Source organism: Larus michahellis, chromosome W (genome assembly GCF_964199755.1).
Source record: "Larus michahellis chromosome W, bLarMic1.1, whole genome shotgun sequence".
NCBI lineage: Eukaryota > Metazoa > Chordata > Aves > Charadriiformes > Laridae > Larus > Larus michahellis.
The window spans coordinates 21174342-21200711 of record NC_133929.1 but is presented as its reverse complement, the minus strand read 5'-3'; the positions used below and the strand labels follow the sequence as shown (position 1 = coordinate 21200711).

The 26370-nt window shown below is 42.2% G+C and overlaps 1 protein-coding gene across 1 annotated transcript in view; it reads left to right on the top strand.

Moving 5' to 3' along the window:
- The window catches only part of LOC141735550 (potassium/sodium hyperpolarization-activated cyclic nucleotide-gated channel 1-like), a 318988-nt gene that overhangs the window by 166451 nt on the left and 126167 nt on the right, over positions 1 to 26370 (top strand). The window contains exon 3 of the mRNA XM_074568526.1: positions 21962 to 22123. Coding sequence (XP_074424627.1) covers positions 21962 to 22123 — 162 coding nt within the window. The remainder of the gene's footprint in view (positions 1 to 21961; positions 22124 to 26370) is intronic.

The following is a 26370-nucleotide window of genomic DNA, read 5'->3' as shown; positions in this document are numbered from 1 at the left end:
GTGGATCCCCTCAAGAGTGATAAGGAAGAGTTTATATATAAGAAAGCCCACAAAACTTATAAATATTTTTTTTCTGTTTTTATGCAGAAGGAGAAATTCCATTTTAATTTCTGGTGTGATCAGTACCATGGGATCTCAGAATATAGGCACTGAAGAGCTAAACAAATAAATGCGTAAAATATTTCAAATAGGGAAAGGGAGGTGGCTAAGAACACTGCTTCAGAAACCATTAGTGCAATTACTGTGCTACGTAGCCTTTACAGAACAGAAGAAGGAACAAACAGCATACTAAGCAGATCTACCACAGAACATGGGATTTAACTGGGACCACTGTATAACTTTCTGGGCAGACTGAAAAATATAACAGGTTGGGAATGTGGTGGAGATAGGCTGGCCTAGATTGTCCCTGACTCATAAAAATTTCACTTTGTGTACATAAAGGCAGTAATTCATAAGGGAAAAAACCAACAACCTCTAAACAGTTTTTTTTTAAGAAAGAGAAAGTTAATAAGCAATGTATAAAGGAGAGGTACTCGTTTTGTATTTTTAGGCCTTTCTGTAACTCAATGAGGTTAGCTCAACAAAGTGTTATTGAACATAATTTCAAAGGTAGTTTTCCCTCTGTCAGAGTAATTTTAATTGTCCTTAACTGTTCTCTTTCCATGCAGGGGAAAAGTAACCTAAGAGAATACAGCAGAGAGGTGTTATTTCCAAATAGATTATTAAACCATTCCACTAGAAAATCTAATTAGATTGGAATGAAATACAGCTATGGAAATACTATTACTTTGGTGAATTGTATGCAGGGACCCTCATACAAGGGCGTAATAGGATTTGCAGGATCTAGGTGCAGAAGTACTAACTTCAGAGTACTGTACAGTGTATTTTCTCTTAGGTCATCAGGTAAAGAAAGATACAAGAGTAGTAAATACCCACATGACAGTAGTCTTCAATTGGTTAGATAAGATCGAGTCTCCACATTAATCCTATGTAAACTGCAAAAGATGCAAGATCTAATAATTTGTCCCTAGTTTGCTTTTCAGAAAAGAGCATGTTCAGCAGCATGGCCAATTTTACTGCTACAGATAAAATAAAAGAAAGAAGAACATGTAATACAGACTGTTATACTGTTGCTGCCTGATGATAAGAGATGCGCATGTTCTCAGTGCCAGGAGTAGAGACACACAAATAAAACTTGAACTTACATTTATTTTGATGTAGAAGATATATGAGGACATGTTAATGGATCCTTTTGCTATTTCAGGCATAAAACCAAAATGTGCAAAATTTCATAAACCAGGGAATAATACTTGAAATGAGCTAAAATCCATATGAACTACACCTCTTATGTTTCTGCTATCTTTACCACACATTTGTCTCTTCCTCTTGTCTGTCTGTTGAATTCATCCCTCCCAAATCCTTTCTTCTCTAACAGTTGGGACATACTAACTGCCATTTAATTTAATTCAGCCACAAGAGAACAGGGAAAATTAAGTGACATCCTGGATCCACTGAAGGCAATACTAAGCTCCTACTGACTTCTGGGAAACAAGGATTTCCCTAGGATACATCCTCTGAAGAGACTCTGTACATTCTTAAGTAAATGGCTTTTTGAAAGTGAAGAAAAACAGGGCAGGGGGAAAGAATTGTGTGTTGAGCGTGGAATTAGTTGGTGCTGCATTTCTACACAGCATTTGGTGGAGAAACTGTTGAGGAGAGTGTGGCTAAGGTAGAAGATGGGATTTTTATGGCTGGGGAGGGGCTGTTTGCAAGGGCATGTAGCAATAGGACGAGGGGCAATGGTTTTAAACTAGAGCAGGGTAGGTTTAGATGAGACATTAGGAAGAAGTTCTTTACAATGAGGGTGGTGAGACACTGGAAGAGGTTGCCCAGAGAGGTGGTGGAGGCCCCATCCCTGGAGACATTCAGGGCCAGGCTTGATGAGGCTCTGAGCCATCTGATCTAGTTGAAGATGTCCCTGCTTAGTGCAGGGGGGTTGGACTAGATGACCTTTAAAGGTCCCTTCCAACCCAACACATTCTATGATTCTATGGATTGTTGGTTTTTCTTTCTCTTCTATTTAGCAGTGAAAATTATGACATTTTAATGACTAGAAAACATGTGGGTGACCCAGGAATGACTATTATTTGTTCTAGGCATCAGACAGGGAAGAAAAAACTGTATTTGGCAGGTTGATTTATAAAAAATGGCAGTTTATTGCTGCTTCTGGGGCTGGGAATATTAGAGCAAGTTCCAGGCAGATGGACTAGCCAAGTGACAGGGTCATTTGGGCAGGTGATAAATTGTCCAGAGTAATTTCAAAATTGTACTTCAGGGAATACTGCCTGGTAGAGAATTGAGTAAATGCTACTCCACATTCAGCAGCCTTTCAGAAAACCTGCAGCCTGTTTTCATTGCTTGTGGCCTGTCTCTGCAGGGCAAGGACTGGGTAGGCAAATAGTTTTCACAGCTCTGTAAAACCACGGCTTCTCCTTCCTTCTCTCCTGCCTTTTTCCCTTCCTTGAGTGATGCCACACATGCGCACACTCCATAGGCACACAACAGTTATGTATGTGGAAAAGTATTTGGAGATAAAACTGTATCTGGCTTGAGGGACAGGGTTGCTTGAGAGCTCCTCGTATTTTATTTTCACTGCCTCATTAGGAGTAAGAGGGGCTGATAAACAAGGACATCTGCCACTGTTCCCACACAGATGCTTCAAGACGCTGCAACACTCTCTGTGTAAAGGGCTCAGCTTATGTGCATGATCATGGCACGTGGGCAAACCTAGTCAGATGGAAAAAATGGAAAATAACAAATGTGCTGGCATTATTACCATATTAGACAATGTTAGAAGAGGTGGATTGGGAACAGGCAGCCTGTAGCCCTGATGATGGCAGGTTGGTGCTCCTCCCAGCACTCACCGGCTTTTTGCTTGGGGCTGCTGTGTGAGCCGATGCAGGCAGGATGCAGGAACAACCACAAAACCACAGATGAAAGGCAAAGAACAAGTTTAATCTCGATACCTCACAGACCAGGGAATCTCCCAAGCAACACCCGGGCAGAGGGACACAAGCAGGGACCATGGGTACCATGGAGTGAGAGAGAGTCCTTGTTAGCAAGAGTCCTTGGCAGCAAGAGAGTCCTTCTTAGCAAGAGCGTGCACGGACTCCCTGTTCTCACTGGTATTTAAAGGGTTCAAACAGGCATAGTTTTCCCACTGTGCTTTGATCTTCTTCCACAACAGGCCAGGATTCTCAAGCAGCTAGATAAGGTGTCCCTGAGTCCACCACAGACTTATGTTATCTAAGTGCAAGTGTTTTCCTTGCAAGCACCTGAGACTGAATAACAATTAGTGTGATATGTGTTTTCCAGTACCCCAGGTGCGAGTCCCTTGAGCGTATTTACAATCCTCCTCGCCGATCTTCCATTGCTTTCCCACAGATGCGCTTCAGTGCTGCTGGTTTTACTCTCCTTGTTGACCATGTGTGAGACGCCATCACTCAGTTATCTCATGATGGCACTACTCAAATGGTGTGCAGTCTTGCTGAGCTCATTTCTGCATATGCTGAGTTGGTTTTTGCATATACTGGTTACAATTTCTCTCTTCCCTCCTGCCACCTGGTTCACTTCCTGAGTTATTAGCTCTACCATGTGCAAACTAGGCCTTTTGAAACATTCAAAGCACCTAGTGCTTATCTGGTTTTGCCAAACTAAATGATAAAAATAACATTTCACTGTCACTCTGCAGTTGCATAAATACTGTTTTTCCTATTCAGTGTCCATCACAGCACTGTCCCAGAGATGTGAACTGCAGTACTGAGAGTACACAGGATAAACATTTCCAGGATTTGGCCTTCTGGAAACAAAGGTTTTCTGTAATTTAAGACTAAGTTAGTAAAAGCAGGATGATTGAAATATCATCGCAAATTTGCAAACTCTTCCAATTTTATTGTAGGCCTTACAGTATTGCTTTTCTTTCTAAGTCCCAGTTCCTGGAGTTGTACGACTGTAAACATCTCAGATTTATTACTATTTTCTTTTCTTACAGTTATTTTTAGCCTCCCACCAATTTCTGAGGGAAGTTTGATAGGCATGCAAATGTGACGAACCCAAAGCATATTTTTAAATGAATCTCAAGTTTTATGGGGTCGCCTAAATGATAATTTTAATTGCTTTGAGTTGGCAATATTGTGATGTGGTAGTTGAAATACTAACCTTTTAATGGCAACCATTGGATACAAACACTCTGAAAAAGGATGGACAGTTACTTTCTCTAAATTCGAGAACCTTTTCTGGATGTTTTTGAATATAATGTTCATGTTCTCTGTGGGACTACGAAAAAAAAGAAAAACAAAAGAAAATATGGCAAGGGACTGGGTAAAGAAAAATTAGAACATTTGGAATGGATGGACTGAAAATGTACTGCAGGGATATTCTGGGGAACAAGAATAAGAGAAAGCACAGAAACCAGAAGGAAATTCTGGTCTACTTACTGAAAGTACGTTCTTTTCCTCCAGATATTTAGTAACAGAAGAGTCTACCTTTAAAGTGCAAGTCAAAATCTCAACACCAATTTGGATTTGCTTGTAATCCACAAAGAGAAAGTAAGGGTACGTTTTTCTTCTCAAAACCCTCACATGATTCTGCTTTAGCAGTCTGTCTTTTGTTTTAAATGTGAGCTATATATAGAAAGCAGAAAAGGAAAACATCAGGACGTTAGAGCTGTACAAAATAAGGGCTAGAGAATGTCGTGGTTTGGGCTGGACTGGCCACTGAGACAGAATGACAGATGCTCTCCCCCACCTCTCTCTCGAAGGAGAGGAGGGAGAGAGATAAAGAGATTTATGAGTTTAGAAGAAATTAAACTAATGAAAATATTAATAAAATAATAAAAAGAAAATAAGGAAATATATACAATATATACAAAACTGTATCAAGCTCCCAGGATGATGATCACATCACCATCAGGCACTGGGAAAGTCCCAGACTGGACTCAGTGACATATGGGAACTGGATTCCAGATCTGGATTTAGGAATGCACAGATCGAGATCAAAGGCAGACAAACATACAGAGTCCTCCTCGGACACTGGCCATTGAAGAAAGAGGTCTTACCCTTTGATCCCTGTCCTAGTTCCGGTGGGGATAGGGTTAATTCTCCCCAGGACACAGGTATTCCACGCCACGTGAGCCATGCCCACCCTGAGCTGCCAGGGGAGGGGGCAGGAAGTCGCTGCTTGGAGCAGGCTGGGGCGTCCCGGGTCCGGTGGGTGAGCGGCAGGGAGTGGCGGTTCCGTACTCGTGTTTGTATATTCCTCTGTCCGTGTTGTTGTTGTTGTTTTCTTGTTCCCTTTGCTGTTCTGTTAAACTGCCTTTGTCTCAACCCAAGAGTTTTGCCTTTTTTCTTCTGATTCTTCCTGTATTAGGAAGGCCCGAGAGAGTGGCACATGGTTCTTTGTTGCCGTCTGAGGCTAAACCACGACAGTCCTTTTTGGCACCCAACGTGGGGCTCGAAGGGTTGAGATAACAACAGAATCCAACTAGAGCTTGGAAAAACGAATTTCTTGTATGCGTTTATTGTATTAGGTAAATAGTCACTGGTCACCATGTTGCTTGGTTTGTTCTCATGGCTGTGTTATGTAAATTCCTATATGGCTTATGTACTCACTGCAATGCTGTTTATCATGTCTGGAAGAGAGATCAGGATTATCATTCTGCTGTCCTGTGCGATATCGGCTTATGATATGATAACATCACTTGTTAGACAGTTACTTTGGGGCGTTTATGTGGTATTGCTATCCTGCCCATACCTTGGGCACCATCTCTCAGAATTTATTAATAATCACACCCAGTCTATGGGGGAAACGGGGGGGGACACTTTCCCCAGCTCTTTTGCCTCCCTTTTCTCCTTCGGGTCAGGTATGACAGCTTTTGAGAATTCTGAATATCCTTGGGATGCTCAAACCAGCCTGGTCCTATTGTTATGTCTCCTGAATGTGTTCCAGGTCTTGTTTAGGGTTAAAAGACTATTTAAGACTACCACCCAGAGATCTGCTCTGTCTGGATAGTCAGGGTTGGCATGGCATGTGGGAGAACATGGGCAGGTACCCAGAGAACATCTCACCTCCCATGGTCTGGGACTTCACCCCTGAACAATTACAGGACCCTGACAGAGTAGTAGAATATCTGAAGGGAAAATGCTGTGGCTATTCTAGAGAGGCACAACTCCCCGCACTGTGCTGGGCCCTGGCCAGTATCTACCAGGCACTGCTCAGTGTTACGCAGCACCCTCAGGGGGAAGAGATGGAAACCAGACCAACAGGCACTGCGGCTACTGCAACCCCTGTGACAGACACTGTGGCTACTGCAACCCCGGTGGCAGCCACTGCCACTGAACCAGGGAACCAACCCGTGCCAGTATCAGTTGCCCCCATACAGAAGAAGTACATGAAGAAATCAGTTTGCTTAGTAAGAGATGATGATGAACCAGGGCCATCACAAGAGCAGGAGGAAGAGGCAGAACCAGAGATAATTACCCGATCCCTATCCTTGAGTGAGCTGCGGGATATGTGAAAAGATTTCAGCCGACTTTCAGGCAAGCACATTGTCACCTGGCTGCTCTGGTGCTGGGATAACAGGGCCAGTAGCCTGGAATTACAGGGTAGGGAAGCCAGGCAGCTGGGATCCCTGTCTAGGGAAGGCGGCATTGACAAGGCAATTGGAAAAAAGACCAAATCCCTCAGCCTCTGGAAACGACTCCTGTCAGGCGTGAGGGAGAGGTACCCCTTCAGTGAGGATGTTGTATGTCAGCCAAGCAAGTGGACTACCATGGAAAGAGGTATCCAGTACCTGAGAGAATTAGCCATGCGGGAGATGATTTATTATGACTTGGACAATGCAGACTTACCCACAGACCCTGATGAGGTGCAATGCACAAGGCCCATGTGGCGGAAGTTTGTACGAAGCGCACCATCGTCATATGCCAACTCCCTGGCAGTCATGGAATGGAAAGGTGAAGAGGGACCAACGGTGGATGAGGTGGCTGGCCAGCTCCAGCGATATGAAGAAAGTCTCTCTTCCGCCCTTTTCTCGGCTGTGGAGAAACTGTCCTGGAAGGTCCAGCAACTTGAAGAGAATATGTTCTACTCCCCACCTGTACGGGCCAGCATCTCAGCTATTAGGAGCAGGCATTTCCCCACTCAAGAGAGAGAGAGTACAGAGGGTACACACCACGAGGCACCCTGTGGTTCTACCTGCGTGACCACGGAGAGGACAGGAGGAAGTGGGATGGACAACCTACTTGGATCCTGAGGACACGGGTACAGGAGTTGCAGGAAAGAACAACCACAAAAGGGGATCCCTCCAGGAAAAGTGCTGCCCCAGTTTCCAGCGGGCAGTTCCCCAGACAGAGCAGAAGGCCTGATCTTGCTTCTGATCCTCTTGAAGGAACTTCCAAGTCATTTCTGCAAGAAGTGAGTAATGGATACTATGACCAGGATTAGAGGGGCCCTGCCTCCGGCCAGGTGGAGGAAAGGGACAACCAGGTTTATTGGACAGTGTGGATTCGATGGCCTGGCACATCAGACCCACAGGAGTATAAGGCTCTAGTGGACACGGGTGCACAGTGCACCCTAATACCATCAAGCTATAGAGGGGCAGAACCCATTTGTATTTCTGGGGTGACAGGGGGATTCCCAAGAGTTGACTGTACTGGAGGCGGAAGTGAGCCTAACTGGGAATGAGTGGCAAAAGCATCCCATTGTGACTGGCCCAGAGGCTCCATGCATCCTTGGTATAGATTACCTCAGGAGAGGGTATTTTAAGGACCCAAAAGGGTACCGGTGGGCCTTTGGCATAGCTGCCTTGGAGACAGAGGAAGTTAAACAGTTGTCTACCTTGCCTGGTCTCTCGGAGGACTCTTCTGTTGTGGGGTTGTTGAGGGTCAAAGAACAACAGGTGCTGATTGCTACCACAACGGTGCATCGGCAGCAATATCGCACTAACCGAGACTCTCTGATTCCCATCCATGAGCTGATTCGTCAACTTGAGGTTCAAGGAGTAATCAGCAAGACTCACTCACCCTTTAACAGTCCCATATGGCCGGTACAAAAATCTAATGGAGAGTGGAGGCTAACTGTAGACTATCGTGGCCTGAATGAAGTCACGCCACCGCTGAGTGCTGCTGTGCCAGACATGCTAGAACTCCAGTACGAACTGGAGTCCAAGGCAGCCAAGTGGTATGCCACGATTGATATAGCGAATGCATTCTTCTCAATCCCTTTGGCAGCAGAGTGCAGGCCACAGTTTGCTTTCACTTGGAGGGGCATCCAGTACACCTGGAATCGACTGCCCCAGGGGTGGAAACACAGCCCCACCATTGGCCATGGACTGATCCAGACTGCACTGGAACAGGGTGAAGCTCCAGAACATCTGCAATACATTGATGACATCATCGTATGGGGAAACACAGCAGAAGTAGTTTTTGAGAAAGGGAGTAAAATAGTCCGAATCCTTCTGAAAGCTGGTTGTGCCATAAAACAAAGTAAGGTCAAGGGACCTGCGCAGGAGATCCAGTTTTTAGGAATAAAATGGCAAGATGGATGCCATCAGATCCCAATGGATGTGATCAACAAAATAGCAGCTATGTCTCCACCAACTAGTAAAAAGGAAACACAAGCTTTCTTAGGCATTGTGGGGTTTTGGAGGATGCATATCCCAGATTACAGTCTAATTGTAAGCCTTCTGTATCAAGTAATCCGGAAGAAGAATGATTTTACTTTATCTCTACACTGACTCATGGATGGTGGCAAATGCTCTGTGGGGGTGGTTAGAGCAGTGGAAGCAGAGCAACTGGCAGCGCAGAGGCAAACCCATCTGGGCTGCTGAATTGTGGCAAGATATTGCTGCCCAGATAGAGAATCTGCTTGTGAAAGTATGTCACGTAGATGCCCATGTGCCCAGGAATTGGGCCACTGAGGAACATCAGAACAACCAGCAGGTTGAAATCCCGAGCGAGTGGCACGTGATTCTTTGTTGCTGTCTGAGGCTAAACCACGACAATCCCTCATCTTTTATACTGAGCATGGGGCAGGGCAGATGGGATGGAATACCCCTTTTGGTCAACTTTGGATCACCCGTTCTGTCCGCTCCTCCCTGTGGTTCGACCCCTCTATGCTTTTCCGTTTCTGACCATCCAACAGGGCAAATAACAAAGTTAGCTGACCTTGGTTGTTATAGCAGTATGCATAAGCAAGAGCCTCTCTGCATACCATTCCTTGGTATTCACTATAAACATAGGTCTTATCACTCTGGAAGCGAACAGTTTCTCTATAATATGCTGTTAATTTCCAAGAGTTTCAGAGAGTTATAAGAGGCTTAGCTGCAAAGTAAAATTACTGAACAGAAAATTGGTTCTGTTTTACCTCAAACCAGGACAACAGAAACAGGATGATAGAGAAGGAAAGCAGTAGAGTGCAACCTGTATTGTAGAGGAACACATTAGTAGGACAACAAGAAAAATCCCCATCTTTTAACAGCAATGTAAAGTGAATGGAAGATAAAACTAATTAAATGTCCCAAAGGAGATGTCCCAAAATTTTTCTTCTGTTCACAGAAGAATAAAAAAAAGCAGGGGTTCATGGGATAATTGAGACTTTCATTCAAGAAGAGTATGATTGCTTTAAGTTCTTAGACTTAAGTTTTGCTTCACTAAGTGTCCTCTTCAGTGGGTGCCAATTATTTGGCTGTCATATATGAGTTATGCTTTTCCTCAATAGATAGCTTGATTCCATCTGACCGTGGAGTCAGCTTTGATGTCAGCAGACAGAGAAAGCAGAAACAGGAGATTGTAAAAAGGCTGTGTGGGCAAGCATATACTAAATCCACTCAGAAGCCAACAGGTTAATGTGGCCTGTTTGTAAGAAAATGTGAAACGAAAGATTTTTTTGTGTTGCACAGTTGACAAACATGATTATTGCTCAGTGTTGCGCAGATGGGAGGAACAGGCTGTACCTGTGATCTCAATACAATGCCGATCACCCTCAGTGAAGCAGCTCCTGTGGGGCCAGGCATCTTGCAGATTAAAAAGACAGTATTTCATAAAGACAGACCAGCAAAGAGAAAGCAGAAGACAAAATGAAATCCCCATGTGCAGTCCTTGAGTCACAATAATCTTATGAAACTATAAAGAAGAAATTATTAGGCTTGAAAAGAAGAGGCACTGTTATACATCTTGGAAAGAGTAAGGGTTATCGTTATACAGGAGAGAAGATAAAATCAAGCCACTGACCACAGCATTGAATTGTATTCTGCGATGTCAAGGAAGAGGTAATGCTAGCAACAGCCTGCACTGGCTACTGTGTTTGGGAGCGCTTTAATTGCTGGTATGGTTGTAACAGGTATAGTCTGGAGATGGGAGTCAGAAAGTAAAAGGAAGTGCTCTTGAGAACAGACAAAATTCTGTCACTTTTGCTTTTGTGAATAATAAGACATAAGAAAGCATAAGAAGGTGACTAATGAATTAATCTATGTGACTGCAACCTAAATTACTGAACCTTCAGCAAAGTGGTCTGAGAGTAGGATATCACCCAAAAAAGCTCACTAATGGTCATCAAAACTGTAAGGCCCTTTTGCAGAACACAGCATGGATTAGCTCTGTGGAGCAATGTGCAGTCGAGTTTTTTGACATACATTTGCATCTGTAGCAAAAGGCTGCAGACAATCCAACAGACAAACCCCTGGCAGTAAATCACTGAAAGAGTGCAAGGAATGAGTGCACAAAAGGTTGTTCCTGGTACCAAGTGCAGGATGGAATGAAATAGTGCTCTGAAGAAAATCTAGCAATAGTGTTAGCTAGCAGAAATGTTGATATACTAAATCAAAATAAATGAGAGGACAGAGGTATTCCTGGGACAAATAAGGAGGTATATTGTCTACCACAATATAAATGGCCATTGAAGGCATACACAGAAACAGCAATAATTGTGCAAAAGGTGTTTACTTGTATAGTGTTCAACAACAGATCACTCAAGACCCATTGGCCTCATAAAATCTGAATGCAATGATAAAATGTTCAGATCAAACTTCTGAGGATAGATAACAGATGGTCAACTGTGATTCCCCCAATTTCAGCAAGAGCTACAGTAGGAAACCAAAGCCAGCCTTTGGAAAGTGCAATCTGGTGGATATTCTGTACTTAGAAAGTGGGGCAAAATATTCTGGAGCAAAGTTTAAGTGCTTTATAGCCAAAGGACAATTTGAGAACAAGACATCTTCATCAGTCTTTTTTCAATGGTGCTCAGTGACAGGACAAGAGGTAACAGGCACAAACTTGAACACAGGAAGTTCCATCTAAACATGAGGAGGAACTTCTTTACTTTGAAGGTAGCAGAGCACTGGCACTGGAACAGGCTGCCCAGAGAGGTGGTGGAATCTCCGTCTCTGGAGACATTCAAAACCCGCCTGGATGCATTCCTGTGTAACCTGCTCTAGGTGACCTGCTCTGGCAGGGGGGTTGGACTAGATGATCTCCAGAGGTCCCTTCCAACCCTGTGGTTCTGTTGTTCTGTGGTTATACGTGACCTTTCCAAGGCTTGCCTAATTCTTCCTTCAGCAAAGTAGTTTTATTAATGCTTTCAGGTTTAATCTGGACATAGCGCACTGCAACATTTATATGTTGTTGTGCTGGTCTTTCTGCTCCACAGAAGCTAGCTTCCATTTGTACATGCCTTGAAGTGGAATAAATGGGACTTCTATTATAAAACCTAATGTCAGATTGACTCCATCTAGACAATAACAATTTTTAAAGGTCACATAAAATAGGGCCATTCTCTGCTCTTTTTTTTCTGAATATGTTTGATTAAAAATAGTTTGCTCTGTTTATTAAATCACTGATGTCTTATCTTCAGGGGCAACTAAAGCAGAAGCAGATCTTTGCATTTGTCATCAGCTTAAGGTCACAAATACAACTAGATTAAATAGTGCTATATACCTTTTCCCACTACTGAATTATCAATGATGAATTATTTATCATAAAATTAAGCACACACATCAAGAGTTGAGTGTAAAATGTTACCCTGAGGGCATAGCCAAGCATTTCAATCAATGGGCATTTACATCTACTTGTGCAGATGTATTTTCAGTGTAGAGTGCAGTAACCTGCAACTCCCAAAGAAATTGGCTTTGGTAGGAGTTGGATCAGATCCATAGTGTCCCAAGTGATATTTACAAAAAGAGGCTTTGTGCTGTCCCCTCCTTTTATATTATTTTATTTCCTGGGGAGCTTTGTTACAATCACTGTCTTAAAAGTGAACATTTAGCTCTGGTAGGAAAATTTGAATCCTACAGTTTATAATCTCTTTCTAGTTGGTGCTCTGAGGGATAAACATAATAAATCTGGACTGACCCAGAGATTGAACCAAAAAACCCTTGTAATTTTTATAACTGTTATTTTGCCTGCAGTCTAGCCTGAAGTTCCAGTGTTGCCCTTGATACTGCTTTCAGCATGCTTTCCAGAGCTGCCATGGTCATGCCACTCTTTCTGTCTCCCCACTGTGACTATTTAATATTCCAGACTCCACACAGCTCACTTACTATGAGTGTCATTTCATATTGCCCAAGACGTGATGCAAATCCTAATTTGAAGATTAAACTCGAGCTAGCTTTGTGATACTGAACACCTTTAGTACTTCTAAGGTGTGGAAGAGAAGTATCCAGATGAACTCATTGATGTGAGATTTGAATACATTTTCCAGGAAGACCTAAGATATTTTTTTTTCTTTTTTTTTTCTCCTCCTAAAGGAATTAAATTCTGATAATTTATATAAATCAAATTTTATATAAACTGAACTAAAAATAAAAAATGAATAAATATTACATGCCAATTATCAGAAGGCAGAAGAGGTAACCTATGCATTCCACAACAACAGTTCAACAGATTCTGTATTCGTTTAGTTAAACTATACATTCACTATTAACTTAATATGACAGCCCTCAAATACTATTAAGCAAGTGGGTTGGTAAGACTAGAAGAGTTTTTCTGTCTCAGGCTCAGAAATGAGAGTTATCAAGACCAATTTAAAGTATACACCTCATTATAAATGTGAGGAAGGAATAGTCTGCTTCCTGCTTCACATGTGGGAATGAAAAGAGTCATTAATAAAGTGTGAGTAAAAATTGAGATAAAACATGTGAACTCTGACTTCTTCAGCAATTTCTTTTTCTCTGAGAGCAATATTTTGCCAAAATATTAAAAACTGTTAATCTGTGGTTACATATCAGACATTGTCAAAAGGCATTGTCAGCTCTTCAGGCAAAAATTTAAGGTTTCCAGGGTATTGAGAAAAGATTATAAAAATAAATTTTCAGAAGTGAGTTCATAAACTAAATCTCTTATTAAGCATGATTTTGAAGTATATGGAAACTATGAAAAATAACAGTATTATAGCAACCCCCCAAAAAACCCCCATGATAATAATAATTAAAAATATCAGGCATAATTGAAATAAAACTGAGTAGTTAGCAAAAAGGAGAGATAGCTATTAAATCTTTCATATTATGTGAAATAAAAATGTGGAAAGAGTTAGTTCTCAAGGTAATTTTATTTTTTTCTCAGTTGCAGTAATCTCATGTCACTCTAGTAATTTTTTCTTAAATGTGTGGTGGTGTCCTGGTTTCAGCTGGGATAGAGTTAATTTTCTTTCTAGTAGCTGTTTTGTTTTGGATTTAGTATGAGAATAACATTGATAACACATATTGGTTTAGTTGTTGCTAAGTAATGTTTACATTAGTCAAGGACTTTTTCAGCTTCCCATAGAAGCTGAAAGAGAGCATAGACAGGACAAGCTGGCCAAAGGAATATTCCATACCATAGACATCATGCTCAGTATATAAATGGAGGTTGGCCAGGGGGCAGGGATCCGTGATCACTGCTGGGGATGGGCTAGACAACCAATCATCGGGTGGTGAGAGCGACTTGTGTTGTATTACTTTATTTTGTATATTCTTTTACCACTATCATTATTATTATTATTATTTTCCTCTTCTGTTACTGTTCTATTAAACTGTCTTTATCTCAACCCATGAGGTTTTTTCCCCCTCCTTTTCTCCCTCTTCTCCCTACCCTACTGGGGTGGGGGGGTGGGGGGAGCGAGTGAGCAGATGTGTGGTCCTAGTTGCCGGCTGGGGTTAAACCATGACAGGTGGTTAAGATGAATATTTAGATATGGAATTAGGAGTCTAAATAAAGTGTTCAGGTTTCAAATGTGTTTTATAGATGCAATTTCTGCTCATTTGCATGGGATTTGTGGATGGAAAGCATTTAATGATAACCAGGCTATTTATATTTAACTACCTGAGTAATGGGTTTAAGAGCCTAACTTCAGTTCTGTGTAAGTGTTTGAATTATTTTTGTTAAACATATTATCTTGAAAAGACATCCATTCAAACAGAGAGATTTGACTTGAATGTACAACACACCTGTACTGCGAAATCAAGGTGAATTGATTTTTGGACTTCCTGTAAACCTTACTGTCCTACCGGCTGACAGGCAAGCCTCTATCTGGTGAAATGAGTAGCATTAACTTTCTGTGCTCCAGTTCCTCTCTTAACAAACTATGCTTCATACATCTCCTAGTACTTCCTAGTAGTTTTGATAATGTTTAATTTGTTAATACAGGCACTGTACTTTGTGATTAGAGAAAGAAAATGCTATAAAAATATGGCTTCTTTTACTGCTCTTGTTACAATGTATCACAATCAGTTCCTGAAAAGAAGAACATAAAACATTAAACATGCAATATACAAATAAAATATTAAACATGCAATATATGACTTCAGTCCACAGGGTAGTTTGGCTATTAGTTTTAAAAAACACCCCCCCTTCCTTGGACTTCAGGAGGGCTAACTTTGACCTCTTCAAGAAACTGCTTGGAGAGATCCCGTGGGCTAGGGCTCTGTAAGGCAGGGGGGCTCAAGACAGCTGGTTGGTATTCAAAGACCACTTCCTCCAAGCTCAGGATCAGTGCATCCCTAAGAGAAAGAAATCGGGCAAGGGACGCAGGAGACCTGCATGGTTGAGCAGGGAGCTTCTGAAAAAGCTCAAGTGGAAGAAGGAAGTTTGCAGTAAGTGGAAGAAGGGGCTGACCCCTTGGGAGGATTACAAGAATGCTGCCAGAGCGTGCAGGGATGAAACGAGGAAAGCCAAGGCCTCCTTGGAATTAAACCTGGCAAGGGATGTCAAGCTCAACAGGAAGGGCTTCTACAAGTATATTGGAGGAAAAAGGAAAACTAGAGAAGTTGTGGGCCCCCTGTTGAATGAGACAGGAGCCATGGTGACGGAGGATGCGGAGAAGGCAGAGTTGATGCAGAGAAGGTGGAGTTACTGAATGCCGCCTTTGCTTTGGTCTTTACTGCTCAGGCCAGCCCTCAGGAGTCCCAGACTTTGGAGAAAGTAACAGGGAAAGAGGAAGACTTCCCCTTGGTTGAGGAGGATCAAGTGAGAGATCAATTAGGTCAATTAGATATCCACAAGTCCATGGGTCCCGATGGGATGCACCCGAGAGTGCTGAGGGTGCTGGAGGAAGTCATTGCTGGGCCGCTCTCCGTCATCTTTGAAAGGTCCTGGAGAACAGGCGAGGTGCCTGAGGACTGGAGGAAAGCCAGTGTCACTCCAGCCTTCAAAAAGGGCAAGAAGGAGGAGCCGGGGAACTACAGGCTGGTCAGCCTCACCTCCATCCCTGGAAAGATGATGGAACAGCTCGTTCTGGGCGCCATCTCAAGGCATGTGGAGGAAAAGAAAGCTATCAGAAGGACTCAACATGGATTCACCAAGGGGAAACCATGTCTGACTAATCTGATAGCCTTCTGTGATGGCGTGACTGGATGGATAGATGAGGGGAGGGCAGTGGATGTGGTCTACCTTGACTTAAGCAAGGCATTTGACACGGTCTCCCACAGCATCCTCGTAGGGAAGCTTAGGAAGTGTGGGCTTGATGAATGGGCAGTGGGGTGGATTGAAAACTGGCTGAAAGACAGAGCTCAGAGGGTCATGATTAGGGGCACAGAGTCTAGTTGGAGGTGAGTGACTAGTGGCGTTCCCCAGGGGTCAGTACTGGGTACAGTCCTCTTCAATATATTCATCAATGACCTGGATGAGGGGATAGAGTGCACCCTCAGCAAGTTTGCTGATGACACAAAGCTGGGAGGGGTGGCTGACACACCGGAAGGCTGTGCTGCCATACAGAGAGACCTGGACAGGCTGGAGATTTGGGCAGAGAGAAACCTTATGAAATTCGATAATGGCAAGTGTAGGGTGCTGCACCTGGGGAGGAATAACCCCAGGCACCAGTACAGGTTGGGGGCTGACCTGCTGGAGAGCAGCTCCGTGGAAAGAGACCTGGGAGTCCTGGTGGACAACAGGATGACCATGAGCCAGCAATGAGCCAGCAATGTGCCCTTGTGGCCAAGAAGGCCAATGGCATCCTGGGGTGCATCAAGAAGAGGGTGGCCAGCAGGTCGAGGGAGGTCATCCTCCCCCTCGACTCTGCCCTGGTGAGGCCGCACCTGGAGTACTGTGTCCAGTTCTGGGCTCCCCGGTTCAAGAAGGACAGGGAACTGTGCTGGAGAGGGTACAGCAAAGGGCTACCAAGATGATCAGGGGACTGGAACACCTCTCTTATGAAGAAAGCCTGAGGGACTTGGGTCTCTTCAGTCTGGAAAAAAGATGGCTGAGGGGGGATCTTATCAATGCTTATAGATACTTAAAGGGTGGGTGTCAGGAGGATGGGGCCAGGCTCTTTTCAGTGGTGCCCGGCAATAGGAGAAGGGGTAATGGGCACAAACTTGAGCATAGGAAGTTCCATCTAAACACGAGGAGGAACTTCTTTCCTTTGAGGGTGGCAGAGCACTGGAACAGGCTGCCCAGAGAGGTGGTGGAGTCTCCGTCTCTGGAGACGTTCAAAACCTGCCTGGATGCATTCCTGTGCAATCTGCTCTAGGTGACCCTGCTCTGGCAGGGGGGTTGGACTAGATGATCTCCAGAGGTCCCTTGCAACCCTACCATTCTGTGATTCTGTGTGATTCCAAACATAAAGATGTCAGTACAGTACCATCAACAAATCTTGTTCACTTACAGTGTATGCTTTGGGTATTTAAATGTTTTTTTTTTCCGATGAAACACACATTTCCGTGATAAGTCACTTTTAGGAAAAAAAAAAAAAAAAGCTGTTATTTACTCAAGAGAGAGACTATGTAGAGCTGTTGAAAAGATTTCTTCAACATTTGCTCAAGATTTTTCTTATGAAGTTATTTTCTTTAATACAGAGTTATCACAGTTATTAGAATAGGCTACACATAAAAGGCTATATAAGGAAAAGATGAGCGATAAAACACTACAATTAATGTGTTGTATGGTTGAAATGCTGTTACAATGTTTCCATGTTAAGCAATCCAGAATATGTTCATGCATGTACATATAATCCTGAATGCTAAACTGTACAGGAGCTACTTCTGGAGTGAAAGTTTTAAGAAATGATGGAAGGTTGCAGTGTCATATACTGACTGTTGCAGTCATTTCCTTTGCTGGATTTGGTTTCACATAAAATTTTCAACATGTTACTGTTCTTGCAGTACGTGACCATTACTGCAGAGGCACGCAACTAATGAAGAGGCTTTGAAAAAAAACCCAATACTTACTCAGTCGTACCACTGTAATTAGATAGAATAGAGCACAAACCCAACAACAGACCTCTCTGGTTCATCAAGGTCCTTTAGTTGGAACACAGTGCTCCAGCTGTTTGGTTTGAATTTTAGCCTCCCTTTGTAATATATCTTTGTACTGGTTCTAGTGGCTCATTTGGGAAGCCTTAGAATCATAGAATCATCTAGGTTGGAAGGGACCCTTAAGATCATCGAGTCCAACCATTAACCTAACACTGCCAAAACCACCACTAAACCATGTCCCTAAGCACCACGTTTACCCATCTTATAAATACCTCCAGGGATGGGGATTCCACCACTTCCCTGGGCAGCCTAATATTTGATAATCCTTTCTGTGAAGAAATTTTTCCTAATATCCATCTTAAACCTCCCCTGGCACAACTTAAGGCCATTTCTTCTTGTCCTATCACTTGTTACTTGGGAGAAGAGATCGACCCCCACCTCTCTACAACCTCCTTTCAGATAGTTGTGGAGAGCAATAAGGTCTCCCCTCAGCCTCCTTTTCTCTAGGCTAAACAATCCCAGCTCCCTCAGCCACTCCTCATAAGACTTGTTCTCCAGACCCCTCACCAGCTTTGTTGCTCTTCTCTGGACCCTCTCCAGCACCTCAATGTCTTTCTTGTAGTGAGGGGCCCAAAGCTGGACACAGTACTCGAGGTGGGGCCTCACCAGTGCCGAGTACAGGGGGACGATCGCTCCCCTAGTCACATTCACCACGCTATTCCTGATACAGGCCAGGATGCTGTTGGCTGCCTTGGCCACCTGGGCGCACTGCTGGCAGTCGACCAACACCCCCAGGTCCTTTTCTGACAGGCAGCTTTCCAGCCACTCTTCCTCAAGCCTGTAGCATTGCATGGGGTTGTTGTGACCCAAGTGCAGGACCCAGCACTTGGCCTTGTTGAATTTCATGTAATTGTCCTTGGCCCATCGATCCAGCCTGTCCAGATCCCTCTGCAGAGCCTTCCTACCCTCAAGCAGATCAACACTTCTGCCCAACTTGGTGTCATCTGCAAACTTCCTGAGGGTGCACTCGATCCCCTCGTCCAGATCATTGATAAAGATATTAAACAGAACTGGCCCCAATACTGAGCCTTGGGGAACACCACTCGTGACTGGCTGCCAACTGGATTTAACTCCCTTCACCACCACTCTTTGGGCCTGCCATCCAGCTAGTTTTTTATCCAGCAAAGCGTATGCCTATCCAAGCCATGAGCAGCCATTTTCTCCAGGAGGATGCTGTAGGAAACGGTGTCAAAGGCCTTACTAAAGTCCAGGTAGACAACATCCACAGCCTTTCCCTCATCCACCAAGTGGGTCACTTTGTCATAGAAGGAGATCAGGTTAGTCAAGCAGGACCTGCCTTTCATGAACCCATGCTGACAGGGCCTGATTGCCTGGTTGTTCTTCATGTGCCGTGTAATGGCACTCAGGATGATCTCTTCCATAACCTTCCCAGGCACCAAGGTCAGACTGACAGGCCAGTAGTTCCTCGGATCCACCTTCCGGCCCTTCTTGTGAATGGACGTCACATTTGCTTAGTGAACCATTGCACAATCTCATGGGGTAGGCAGGAAGTGATACATCCATAAGAGCTAGACAAGATCTCGGAAATGCCTAAAAAAATACATTGGGAAATCCATCCACCTGCTTTTTTTTTTGTTTTTCAGTGCACATCGGCCAATTGAATAATAAGGAACTTTTAAAATTTGAAAATGTGCCAGCACAAAATGATCTAAAATCTTGGAAATTCTATATCAAGATATGAGCTTTGCAAGTGAGAGCATCTCTGTAATCTGAATTGATGCCCGAAAATGGGCTCCATCCAAGTGAAAGAGCCACAGAATGATCATTTTTATGCAGCTCTGATCACACGATACATGCACAATCTGTCGTGCCTAGGCCCGTAGTTACAGAGAGCCTTGGGTTTATGCATCTGCTGTTTTGTGGACTCTGGAGAGTTTTGGAGAACCAGATCTCCTGCTCATCACATACACCTCGGTGCATGTTTTCAGAAAAGTTTTCTTTCTAAGTTAGTACAGAAATGAAGATGTTTGTGCTCAGTTTGGCTCCAATTGTCATATTTGTGACCCGTTTTTTAAAAAACACTCAATGTCCAATACAGTGAATTATTCTGAAAATCTGGTAAAGCCTAATGGGAAGCTTGAGGCAGTATGAAAACAGCATGGGCGGGAACTTTGATATTTGTCCAGCCCTAGTGTAGAGATGTGATAACTTGCTTTTCTGGAGAAATAGAAAATTCCTGGGCAAGTTGTGATCTCTGTGTAAAATATGTATTATTTCTATCTGATTTTCTGCACATTTTCAGACAAATATTCAAGGGGAAATCCTGCTTTCTCTGAAAAACGTTCAACTTTTGCAACTTTTCATGTCATCAGGAATTCATCTGCACTTTGCAGGTGTAATAAAATAACTGTGTGGATAAGGTGTAACCTGAATGAGTGCTAGTGTTCCAAAACAGCAGTAATCCTTACTATTTTTTTCAGTTCTTTAAAATAAAATTATTTCAGTTTCACATATCTACTCTCACAATTCATATCATGCTACTGGAACTGTAGCTACTGAAATAGCTATAACATAAATACATTTCTAAACAACACAAATGTGTAATGGTGACACTTTTCTGTTTATTCCTATTTACAGTATCTCCTAAATATCAGTGTCATCTCCTCAATTTTGACAGGAGCTAGATGGTATTTGGATAAGACATGACATTTTGAATGATGTTACAAGCATCTATTTCCAGTGTTTATCAAACTGGGATTTGGAATATATTGCCTTAAAATGCCCTAGCTTGAAAAAATGTTTTGCACATAAAGTTAATGTCTGAGGTATGTTTCTACTATGTAGGTTTTGCATTTTGGGACTCAAACCATACACCATCATTTTCAAACAAGGACAAGCTCCCGCTAACAGAAAACGATGTTAAAGGCACCTTAACACGCTCTCCATATTTGCACTTGCACTCATTTACAGTGTGGGTACTTAATCTCTACTTTCAGTTTAGATATGTAAAAGTCAGGATACAAACATTCCCTCTTTTATGTATGAATTCTTTTATTTACAGATGCAAAATGGCATGTGCCAATATGGCTGTATACTTCTAGCAATCTGATGTTTTCAGCACTAAAGCTTCTGATTTCTATGTCTATCTGTACAATTAAATAATATTTTCTATTTAAAATTCCATGAAATATCAAGTAGACATTCTTCATCTTCTAAATCGAACTCCTGGATGGTGATAATTATACGTATTAAAATACAGAATATTTACCCTGACTTGACTGAATTGTGTAAAAAGTAAAGAATATGTCTGTATTCGTAGCTTGGAAGTGCTTTAAAAACAATATAGAAGAAAAGTGCTAAATATAATGTTTTTCTTCATACTATTTGGCAACTGACTGCAGCTGTTCATATTAATTCTGTCCAACAATCTTGCCTATGACAAACTTGAAAATGTCTATGTTGTTTTTAAGAGTATATATATTATGTGTTGCTGTAAGACTTTTCAAATGCAAACATTTTTTGCCTAAGAACAGAACAATATATTGAAATCCAAATGATTATATTAGTTTGACATAAACTTAGCTACTACAGGTGTTTCAGTGTTCTCAGTATTTTAGAAAAACTGCCAATGATTAAGAGCAATGAAATACTTGAGTGTCATTTTTCTTGGTGGACTGGTATGTGCAAATTGGATTAATAAATACACAGTGTAGAAACAGAAGTCCAAATATATGTAAAATTATTTATAGTGTTTCTTCACTCAGATTTTGGTGCTTTTAAGAAGGTAAGAAACGTGAAAGTGAATCTTTTCAGAACGGGTCATTGAATTTGTCTCTCCCACAACTTTGTGATTATTTAGACACCAAGGTCACAGACAAGTAACGGTTTCACTACCTTTACTGAGCTTCCCAACTTTTTTTTTTTTTAATTTGTGAGACTTGCTTCAATTGAAAGAAGTTGTAGGCTTTAAGAAAACACTTCAGTTGATTACTTCAAATCCAAAATAAGCCCTTTTCATCAGCTTATATAACACTGGGGTGCAGCCAAGAGTCAGGTGTGTCAGCACAGCACTCTGCCCAGATTAATGGGCCTTGCTGAGAACTCTCAGCTTTCATAGAAGTCCAGGATGCTACTTCTTTGTCTTTAACCTGCCTGATGAGAAGTAAATGATTTGTGTTTCTGATTTGTATCACATATATCACGTGTAATTTTTGCCTACAGATTTTCCACATGACGTACGATCTGGCCAGTGCTGTGGTGAGAATCTTTAATCTGATTGGAATGATGCTGCTGCTGTGCCACTGGGATGGTTGTCTGCAGTTTTTAGTACCATTGCTCCAGGATTTCCCACCAGATTGCTGGGTGTCCCTAAACGGTATGGTTGTAAGTATTGTACATTTTTCATTGTGCTTTCTAAACATTATTTTTCTAAACAGTTAGCTTCAGACTTAAGTGTAAAAATACATGCCTAGTAATACACTACCCTGCAATTTATTCAAGGTTACTTTTGGTTTTTGTTGGTTGGCTTGCTAATGAATGAAAGTTTGTTTTGTAGCCTTCGTCACCAATAACATTATATTGGCTCATCGTTAGTAAAAGAGCTAGAAAATATTTGCAGTTTTAAGGTAATTTTAATTTATTAATCCTCCTTCCCTCAAAAAAGCCACCAAAAGAAATTTGGAAACACTCAGTTCACCAGTGCTTTCAATGTAGACTCTAGTTTCAGAATGCTCCTGAAGGTATATTATTTGTGTTTGTTTCGCCTAATGTTGGCCTCAGTTTGTTTTGTAAATAATTCTGGGTCATCTCATGAAGCCCTTTACCAAGTTGTTCCCAACTTAACTGTCAACATGAGTTTTTTCTAAGTAAAATATGGGAAATTCAGATTTACTTCTGTGATATTTTTGTGCGTGTGAACAGACAGCTCAAGGGTGGAATTTGGCTGTGCCTTATTTATAAGGAAGGGCAATGATGTTCTGCTTGCTTAACACGTGCCTGTGTTAAGCCATGGCAATTTTCCCCTTGGGGATGGAGCAATTAATGGCTGTGATCACAGTGGATCATGAAGTAGACTATGAAATGAAATGGAAAGCCTCCTGTGTAAAAGGGAATAAGATCATCATTGGCTAATACTGCACCAACCTACAGCCTAAGTAGTTCAACAAAAATGTTCAGATCACATTGAGATATTAATATTGAATCCAGATTGTATTTGTACTTTCAGATTGGCCGCCTTGGCTACTTCCTAACATTGGTTAGGAAGTAACCTAATGTTTCATGTTGCTATGAAATGAAAGCCAGAACTGGTATCTTCCTTTAATTTTTCTAAATGTGATCCCACTTGCCCACTTTTATATCTTTACTGCCATTTGATTACACTGACTTTATTAATGCTGAGTTACTATTGACAAGCAGGATCTTGTGCTCTTCCAGAATATCAATGCACTTATTCATAATAAGAAAACCAGTAAATACAATACAAAAGTAAGCAGTAGCTGTTTTTTTTCTGCTCACTTTAAGTCATGTTCCAACCAATCCATTACAGACAAAATAACAGTCAATTACTTCTGTGAGGGTATATGGCTCTCTGATGTTGTTCCTAGGTTTTTTTAACACTAGGATTGTGAGTTTCATTCCTGAAAAAGGTCTTTTCTGAAGAAGTTTCACAGACTTTTCTAATGGTACTGCCTAATTTCTCCTTGCCTCAGAAAGCCTATTATCCACAGCTCCTTGTATGATTTATTCTCAGCTACCTGATCTGCATTGCTTCAGACTAGTGTATTTCCATAATGGCATCTTTATCATACCTCAGAGTTTGAGCCAATAGTTCTTTGGAAAATTAGGAGTAAAACTTTCAGCTGAAACCAGGGGAGACACAAGAACAGAAAAACACAGTGATCCTCTCATATAGTCAGTCTGTGCAAACCAAGATTCTGCGTTTTGTTTCAGCTGCAGCGAATTACAAAAACACAGTGTGTAAGTCCCAACTGATGAACAGTTATAGCCAGGTCTTATACGTGACAAAGTTTCTAGGCAAGTAGAGATGAGAGATGACATTTTTGCCACTGATGCCATCTGGTCATCTAAGCATGACTGCCTGCAGTAAAGCATCACTTGCAGTAGATTATTTTTTGTTGTATTCAAAATTTGCTCTTGCTTTTCATATCACCTATGGCAAAGTCTCAAAGGCACGTTAGTCCTTGCAGTAACAGTATCTGAAGAGCCCCAACCTCCGTTTTCCTGTCTATGTATGCAATAATTCATTGGATGGTTAGGAAATGGTCCTTTAATCAAGGTATTTACCTTCACAGAAACATGGTGGGACAACTCAAACAACTGGAGTGCTGCAATGGATGGCTATAAACTCTTCAGAAAAGAACAGGCAGGTGGTGGGGTAGCACTGTATATTAGGGAGTGTTTTGATTGTCTAGAGCTTAATAATGGTGATGACAGGGTTGAGTGTTTATGAGTAAGAAACAGGGGGAGGGCCAACAAGGCAGATATCATGGTGGGAGTCTGTTATAGACCGCCCAACCAGGATGAAGAGGCAGATAAGATATTCTATAAGCAGCTGTGAGAAATCTCACAATCGCTAGCCCATGTTTTCATGGGGGACTTCAACTTACCAAATGTCTGCTGGAAATAAAATATAGCAGAGAAGAAACAATCTAGGAGGTTCCTGGAGGTTCCCATCCCTGGAGGTATTTAAAAGAGGGGCAGACATAGCGCTTGGAGATTTGGTTTAGTGATGTTTTTTGTCAGAGTTAGGTTGATGGTTGGACTAGCTCATCTGAAAGGCCCCTTCCAACCTAGGCTATTCTATGATTCTACGATTCTATGAGTGTGTGGAAGATAACTTCCTGACACAGCTGGTGAAGGAGCCGACTAGGGAAGACGCCCCACTGGACCTGTTGAAACTGCGTTTGAAACTGGATTTCAGTGGAAGAAATTGTAAACAGTGAAAGAAACATTAACTTACAAGAGATAGAATAGCAGCCTTTAGTGATGCTGGTGCACTTAGCACGGCTAACAGGCAGAGTACAGTATTTTTACATGCCAGCGAGAGAGCACTATGAATTACAAAGCTGTATTTTAGGGTAGAAATACATTTTGAAGAACTGTATAAAATAAAAGATATGTTATGTCAGGCATTGTTCTGAAGGTGTGCAGATTTTACCTTAGCTTTTCAAATATAATACTCCATTTTTCTGAGACATTTTGGCTCACTGTATGTTCTTAAATGGATTAGTTATCGAGACAGCACATCTGTGTCAGAGTTAGACCACCATTTTATCATTTTTCAGTTACCGATAGTTTATCTCATCTCACTTTCAACCAGGAGGTAAAATCACCAAGCTCCTACAGAGACGTGCTTTTCTATGTGTTATCATAAAACTTCACATTGAGTGCTTAAGGATAAAAGGCTTATTAAAATGTGCTTTATTCATTGGTAGAAATATTTTTCTAAACTAGACACAGCAAGTAGAAGATTGAAACTCTAGTAATGGGCCAAATCAGCTGATGATTTTGATACATCTCTATATGTTTAACAGTTGTTATAACTGATTGTGTTGTACCTACATAGTAATGTTCATCAACCAACACTAGTGAGCTAATGAACTCTTCTCCCGATATCCAGGAAATCTATGGTAATTCTTTCAAAGCACATAACGCAGAATATATAACTGTTTTTCAAGTACAAATACTTGATCTGCCATGGAAAACATTGTGAAGAGGTAGAATACTACTTAATCATTTTTCATCTGCTACTTTAGAAATATTCTGAAAACATCAGAACGCGACAGCAAACACGCAAGGGTGTTAGAAGCCACAGAAGTGCCTGAGAATGGTCAAGTAGGAATTAGGGCTTCTCCCAGCAAAAAGGTGGAGGGATCAATAGGCCAACTGAAGTGCATCTACACCAATGCACGCAGCGGGGGAAAGAAACAGGAGGAGTTGGAAGCCATTGTGCAGCTGGAAAACTATGATATATTTGCAGTCACGGAAACATGGTGGGATGACTCGCACGACTGGAGTGCTGCCATGGATGGCTATTAGCTCTTCAGAAGGGATAGGCAAGGAAGGAGAGGTGGTGGGGTGGCCCTGTATGTTAGGGAGCGTTTTGACTGTCTAGAGCTTAATGATGGTGATGAAAGGGTCAAGTGTTTATGTGTAAGAATCAGGGAAAAGGCCAAAAAGGCAGATATCACGGTGGGAGTCTGTTATAGACCACCCAACCAGGATGAAGAGGCAGATAACATATTCTATAAGCAGCTGGGAGATGTCTCATGATCGCTAACCCTTGTTCTCATGGGGGACTTCAGCTTACCAGATGTCTGCTGGAAATACAATACAGAGGAGAGGGAACACTCTAGGAGGTTCCTGGAGTGCGTGGAAGATAACTTCCTGACACAGGTGGTAAAGGGGCCAACTAGGGAAGATGCCCCACTGGACCTGTTGTTTGTGAACAGAGAAGGACTGGTGGGTGATGTGGTGGTTGGAGGCTGTCTTGGGCATAGTGATCACAAAATGACAGAGTTTTCAACTGATGGAGAAGTAAGGAGGGGGGACAGCAGAACTGCTACCTTGGACTTCCGGAGGGCAGACTAAAGTCTTTTCAGGAGCCTGGT